The 5,921-nt window shown below is 40.2% G+C and overlaps 1 protein-coding gene across 1 annotated transcript; it reads right to left on the bottom strand.

Moving 5' to 3' along the window:
* Positions 1–54: 54 nt before the first annotated feature.
* LOC146467870 (acyloxyacyl hydrolase-like) lies at positions 55–5,559 on the bottom strand. The gene is made up of 4 exons (XM_085125400.1): positions 4,599–5,559; positions 3,011–3,194; positions 1,464–2,070; positions 55–602 (listed from the first exon to the last, which is right to left on the bottom strand). The coding sequence occupies exons 1-4, from the start codon at positions 5,362–5,364 to the stop codon at positions 405–407; spliced, it is 1,755 nt and encodes a 584-aa protein (XP_084981526.1). The 5' UTR covers positions 5,365–5,559; the 3' UTR covers positions 55–404.
* Between the last annotated feature and the right edge of the window lie 362 nt (positions 5,560–5,921).

Below are 5,921 nucleotides of genomic sequence, written 5' to 3' on the forward strand. Positions count from 1 at the left end.
TCCTTCATACAGTAAATATTGTTGAAATGACACTACCTTGCCCTACCCTACAAAGCAAAAATAAAATTCCCTGTAGACTTATTTCAGTGAAATGAAAATATAAAAAATATTAGAATTTCCCTGACGCGAGGCAAATTTGCTAACTTTTCCTCGCCCATGGCAACCCTGTTGTATTTCTAATTTATTTTATTTACTTATTTATTTACAGATAACTGCCAATAGAATTTCTATACATGTACAATTACATAGATTTACATTTAAATCTTAAACAGCCACAATTTCACCAAGAAAGGTTACATAAATGCCATTTGATTATAAAATATAAAAATTCCAATAAACTGCATCTTAATTTAAAATGAAGCTTACATGTTATTCATAGCTGCTAATTCTATTGTCCGTCCACCTCAATATCCACCTTGATCTCCAAACACTGCTTCAATCAAGAAATTATTGGGGTTGACCTTTCCAAGTACATGTGGGATCTTTGATTCTAAGACTTGCCAAAGTGTTTTGGCAGCTAGTTCCTCTGCCTTTAGCCTTGGATGAAATCCATCTACTGGCTCAATCAACTCATATACTTTACGCCCTCTTTTTTGCCACTCCTGGAAACCAAATAAACAATAAATAAATTTTGTCTTGGTTTTGAGACAACATAAAACAGTCAAATCTTGTTCTTGGATGCTCCTACATGAACACAGCTGCGGTTGAACAGGTTCACGGTCCAGATATTGAAACAATGTTAGATTCTTGTTCACACTTGGCAAACATAGAAAATACTATTTGGAAGGGTATGAGCGGCAAAGAAACTTGAACCAATCAAGCAACAAATCTAGGCATACTTCAGTTAGTCTTGGTCGGACGTACAGTGTATGTAGAATGACAACAAGTAAGAACTGCAGTGATAGAGTGTTCAAAATAATTTATCTTCAAGAGATGTACTGTAGCATGGACATGTCTGTAACAACTTGATGAAATATATTTTGTTGGATATATGTGCATATTGCAAAAAATTTTAAGAATCAGTTATCAGAGACAAATAATTTTTGGACACTGGTAAGAAAACCACATATGAACCATGCAAATACTAGGACTTTGATGCAGACACAAGGTAAAACTGCTTCCCTCTTGCAAAGCCCTTATGACCCCCTGCACAGTCACATACATGTACATGTAGGATCAGTAGGTTATATTTCTGCCTTTACTTTTGTATCGTAATAAATATTAATAATAGAAGATAAAATTTTACAGTGTTGTATTGTTAGCTGCGTGGTAAGTATCGTATGGTAAGCAGTGCAAGTACCGAACTGTAAGTATTTCAAGTATCTTAATGTCAGTTGTGCAAGTACCGTAACGTAAGTGACGTAAGTAATAATATTGTAATCATTGTTCTTTGTGCTGAAACAATAAATTTGCTATTAAAAAAGGTTATATTTGACACGTAGATGTATTAAGAGCTCACTAACCTTCATGACCTGTTCAAGAGGACAATCAAAGAAATGAACGTCAAAATTTTCAAACTTTGTTGTCTCTGCCACATTCCTCAACACTGCAGACAGCTGGGCGGCTCGTTCGCTGGTCTCGTTTCTGATAGTCTCGTTAGAATTCATCCACCCAAAGCACGGAGAAATCTGCAAACAGTTCATAAAGTCGTAAAAATGTTCGTACGTCACATCTCCTCTCAGTTGGCCAATGGGATGAATACGACTGTGTAGACTATCATATAGAATCCGACCATCGACCAGACCAATGAGAATCACGTGACTTCCGTTTGGCAGTCGCTTGTCAAGACTTTGGAGCGTTTCCAAGACATTTTTATGCATCTCCTCAGGAGTGGTCATTTTGCTCAAATCAGTCTGACCTTGACACACATCATTTCCAACAAGTGAGTAGAACACCAGAGCTGGTTGGTCACGTTTCTGGTCTCGAGCCATGCTTGGAACTAGTTTGGAGTTTGCCTCAAAGGAGTCAGCCCCATTTTTGGCCAGATTTTGGTAATCCCTGTGGTTGCAATGGTTTCTTTCCCAAAGTTTGAGGTAGATTGAGTCTGCACGGCCTCTATCCATTGGCCACCTATAGGAATGTCGTATTACTATAAAGCCAGGTATAACTATGCAACAAATGAATGAATAACTTTATTGATGTGTCGATGTTGTGCAGTATAACTGAGGGGAAAAGTCCCTCTAACAAAATTTTGTGAACACCTGAACATTACAACTTTCCTAAACCTACAATAAAACTAGTTGACTACAGGCATCTAAACCTAAAAAACAGGCATCTAAAGTTAACTAATCCTGGCTTAACTTTAACTTTGATTCAAGTTTAATAACTAATTAATAACAATTCTTCCAAAAGAATTTTGTCCCTCAGTTTTGACTTACGAGTTTTCTTTACCTTTAGATTGAAATTAGCCTTTAAAATCACTTTTTATGAGTGAGCATTAATCGGCTTTCAAACAACCAAGCTGAATAGCAATATTCCTATACAGAAACTAAGGGCCTCTTCATATGAGCCCGGTAACTGGGTTAGCCCGGTAGGTGGGACAAATTTTGTCTTCCGTTCATATGCGAAATTAAATCCCGGTTAAGGAGATGAAAAATGTCCAAAAGGCCCCCAAAATACCCATGGAACTGCGTTCCAACTTGTCAGCAACCTTACAAGCCATGCGTAGTTGAAAATGTTTTGTCACGAACAGTCCCAGTTTCTGGGCTGGAGTGTTCATATGGGAAAAATTTCCAGCTTGGTTACTGAGATCTTGGTTGCAAAAACCAAGATCTTGGTAACCGGGCCAGCCCGCCTTCTCATCCGAACACATCGAAAAACTTTTGTAAAGAAAAAAGTGGCAAGGCGAGTTCTCGGAAACTGAGCCAGCCTGGTCAACTGGGCTCATATGAAGATACCCTAAGTCAGGCTTGAAGTGGGACTATAAAATTACATGTACATGTATATTCATTTCTAGGAAAAGTACATCATACAATTTTCATATAAACATGACATCATTAGTCAAGCTTACCTTGATGTTCTTAAGTAGCCGGAATACAATGACAACTGAGGCCAGTCCATTTCATTTTCTACTATAAAAGCAACGTTTAAAAAGACTTTTTCAGAAATCAGACGTGCTGTTAGCCACTCAGGTGGAATATGGAAATGCCCTGCCACTGAATCACCAAGAACAATCACACCAAGGTACCCTGCGTCTGAAAATAATGTTGAGAAGGTAAAAAGTAAGCTACTGAAGATGCAGCGCTCCAAGCTGCGACCGTTTTGGTCGCCATGGCGAGTGGAAAAAATATTTGGCGACTAAAATTCTGGCGAAAGTCGCCAATTGGCGACCAGCAGATTAAAAGAGAATCTTACTTGAAAAACTATCAATAATAGGACGAATTTAAACAATAGTTCAAGCGGCGGCATCACCTGTATTTTCTTTTCCCCTCTCGTTGTTCACTAATGCGACATGAATGCGTAAACTTAACATGAGCTTAGACTGGAAAATTTCATGGACAAAGGGTGTAATGATCTCTGGGCCACTCTGATGACAAAGGAGCCATACAAAGATAACCTAAAGGATGTGCTGTCTCTTGTCGAAATTCTTCTTGTACTTCCTCTCTCTGCCACCCAGTGTGAGCGAGCAATCTCGGCGCAGAACCGGATCAAGAATTGCCATCGAGCTTCGCTTGCTTGCAAGACAGTGGAAGACTTGATCCGAATTACAGCCGAGGGCCCTGCTGTGAACGAATTCGATCCAATTCCAGCTGTTGCCAAGTGGTTTGCGTCTTCCAAAAAAGCCTCGAAGACCATTCTTACAGTCCTAAAGAGGAACAAATGCCTCTGCTCCGAGTGAAATCTACGTTTTAACCCAAGTCAGTGTAAATCTAACTCAATCAGTTGACTCTGCTTACTTGGTGGCCTCTGCAGTCCAAAGTGGCAGATTATATCAATTTGAAGGGGTTTTGCATACAGTGTACCACTGGCAATGTTATCCGGTCTCAGCAGCTTTGTAATGTTGTTAATAGATCATTTTTGCTACTAGACGTCAGTCTCTTTCTTCTCTTTCTATTAGCAAAGTGATGTGTTGAAAACGAGCCGTTTGGCGCATTAAACCTTCGTGTAATATGGCATGAAGTGTCCTCCTTTACATTTTCCTATTTTTTTTTTTTGGCGACTGCATTTTCTTTAATGGCGACCATTTTACAATTGAAGGTCGCCAAAAGGCAACCTTTTGTAAAAGTGAACTTGGAGCGCTGAGATGGGCAAAATGAATAAGGTTTATTAATTTTTAGTCTGTAGACTTTTGATAGCAGGTATGTGTGGTCCCAAAGGGTATGGTTTTTTTAATTTTTTAAAGCTGTTTTGTTCTGAAATAGGGCATAGATTTAATCATTTTGGTCTGAAAGTTTGAAAACGGGTATGGACTTTACAGAAACAGATAAAGATAATTCTAGAAACCAGGTCTGAAAATGGGTACAATTTTAGAAACCAGGTCTGAAAAAAGGTACTGGAAAATGAATATTTTGGTGTGAAATAGGGCCTGGGTTTGGTTAACCGATGACCCCCCCCCCCCCCTACCCAACACCTTCCCCACATGATTGCTTGCTTCTTACCTTTGCAGAACAAATCTTCAAATGGTTTACCAGTGATGGGGTCCCTGCCATGAATACCATTGCAGTTTGAGTCGAAAACAACATCACCATCTCTTGGCCTGGCACCCGGATGATGCGAGGCATTAATATCATCACAATCTCGACCCCTCCAAGAGGATCCTCTCCAAGATTCCACAAGTGCACTGTAAGTATCGTTATCCAAGTCTACAAGGGGTAAGTCGTTGGTAAACACCTTGTGAAACAGTTTACAAAGATCTTTGACACCTGCAAGACTACATGGATCGAAACCTGCTGGGCCTTTCGAGTCATAGAGACTTTCGTTTTCGTCGAACAGTTTCGCAGACACTCTTTTCCTAGACTGTGACACTTTCTCCCGGAAATCTTCTTTTGGTGGAAAAGCACGACAGTATGGCTGGCCCTTGTCCTCGTAACATAGATAAATTGCATGACAAATAACGTCTGGGTCGACCTTCTCTGTTATCAGGTCAATAATCTGCGGAATATAGAACTTTCCCAGGGCAATACAAGCATTCCTGTACAGCTCTGGAAGAACGTTGCACAACCGTCCGTAGGCTTCTACGAAAGTCTCATTGTGAACAACGCTCAACTGTTCTGTAACAGCAACAACTGCTGTGCAAACAAGACAGCCAACGCCACCGTTAACTCCTTTTGGTAAGCTGTAGCGACCTGTCTCTGACGTACTGGTAAATGTTGGCGCGGAACACAGAAAAATAATCACAGCGGCAAACCCGGAAAATATGAACATCTCGAGAGCCTCACGGAAGTGCAGAGATGATTTGCCACCAAACGCGAACGTTGAACTGCAAAGCAAAGCTCAGAGATCTCAACAACTCGAAAACAAATGCTAACGTGTGTCTTTCATGTGACTGAAACCACGTCTGAATGAACTGCAAGAGATCATTCAGTGCATACTGAGAAGCAAAAATCGAAAGGCGTTTGACTATTTCTATCCCAGCACCCTCTGCAGGCTCAAATACTTCGTTGCCAGGTCACTGAGATGACCACTCAGTCGAAACAAGCCCGGTTTTATTTCACCGGTGCCCTGTCCAGCGCCCTAATTTCCCCTTATTTGGCCAGTTGGCGATGACGAAAATAGAGCCTGATCATAGGTTAAAATTTCCGGTTCAATTTAAACGCAAATGAAACGCACGTATGAAACTGAAACTTTCCGAAAATGAAACGGGCGACCTTTGAGAGGTACTCCAAAACCCGGGCTCCAAAAGTTCTGAAATGTTATAAATATATCGTATTGACACTTCTTCATGGATATATGGATATTCCTTCAAAATAACCGAGAGTATA

The sequence above is a fragment of the Pavona decussata genome, unplaced genomic scaffold, assembly GCF_977016875.1.
Source record: "Pavona decussata unplaced genomic scaffold, jaPavDecu1.1 SCAFFOLD_134, whole genome shotgun sequence".
Lineage (NCBI taxonomy): Eukaryota > Metazoa > Cnidaria > Anthozoa > Scleractinia > Agariciidae > Pavona > Pavona decussata.

What these genes read in the sequence shown, in the direction of transcription:
- LOC146467870 (XM_085125400.1), bottom strand. Translation starts at nt 5,364, where the DNA reads ATGTTCATATTTTCCGGGTTTGCCGCTGTGATTATTTTTCTGTGTTCC. An exon ending in GGCTACTTAAGAACATCAAG is followed by an intron (nt 2,071 to 3,010) that starts GTAAGCTTGACT and finishes ACATTCCTATAG; the next exon opens with GTGGCCAATGGATAGAGGCC. An exon ending in CTCTTGAACAGGTCATGAAG is followed by an intron (nt 603 to 1,463) that starts GTTAGTGAGCTC and finishes TTTGGTTTCCAG; the next exon opens with GAGTGGCAAAAAAGAGGGCG.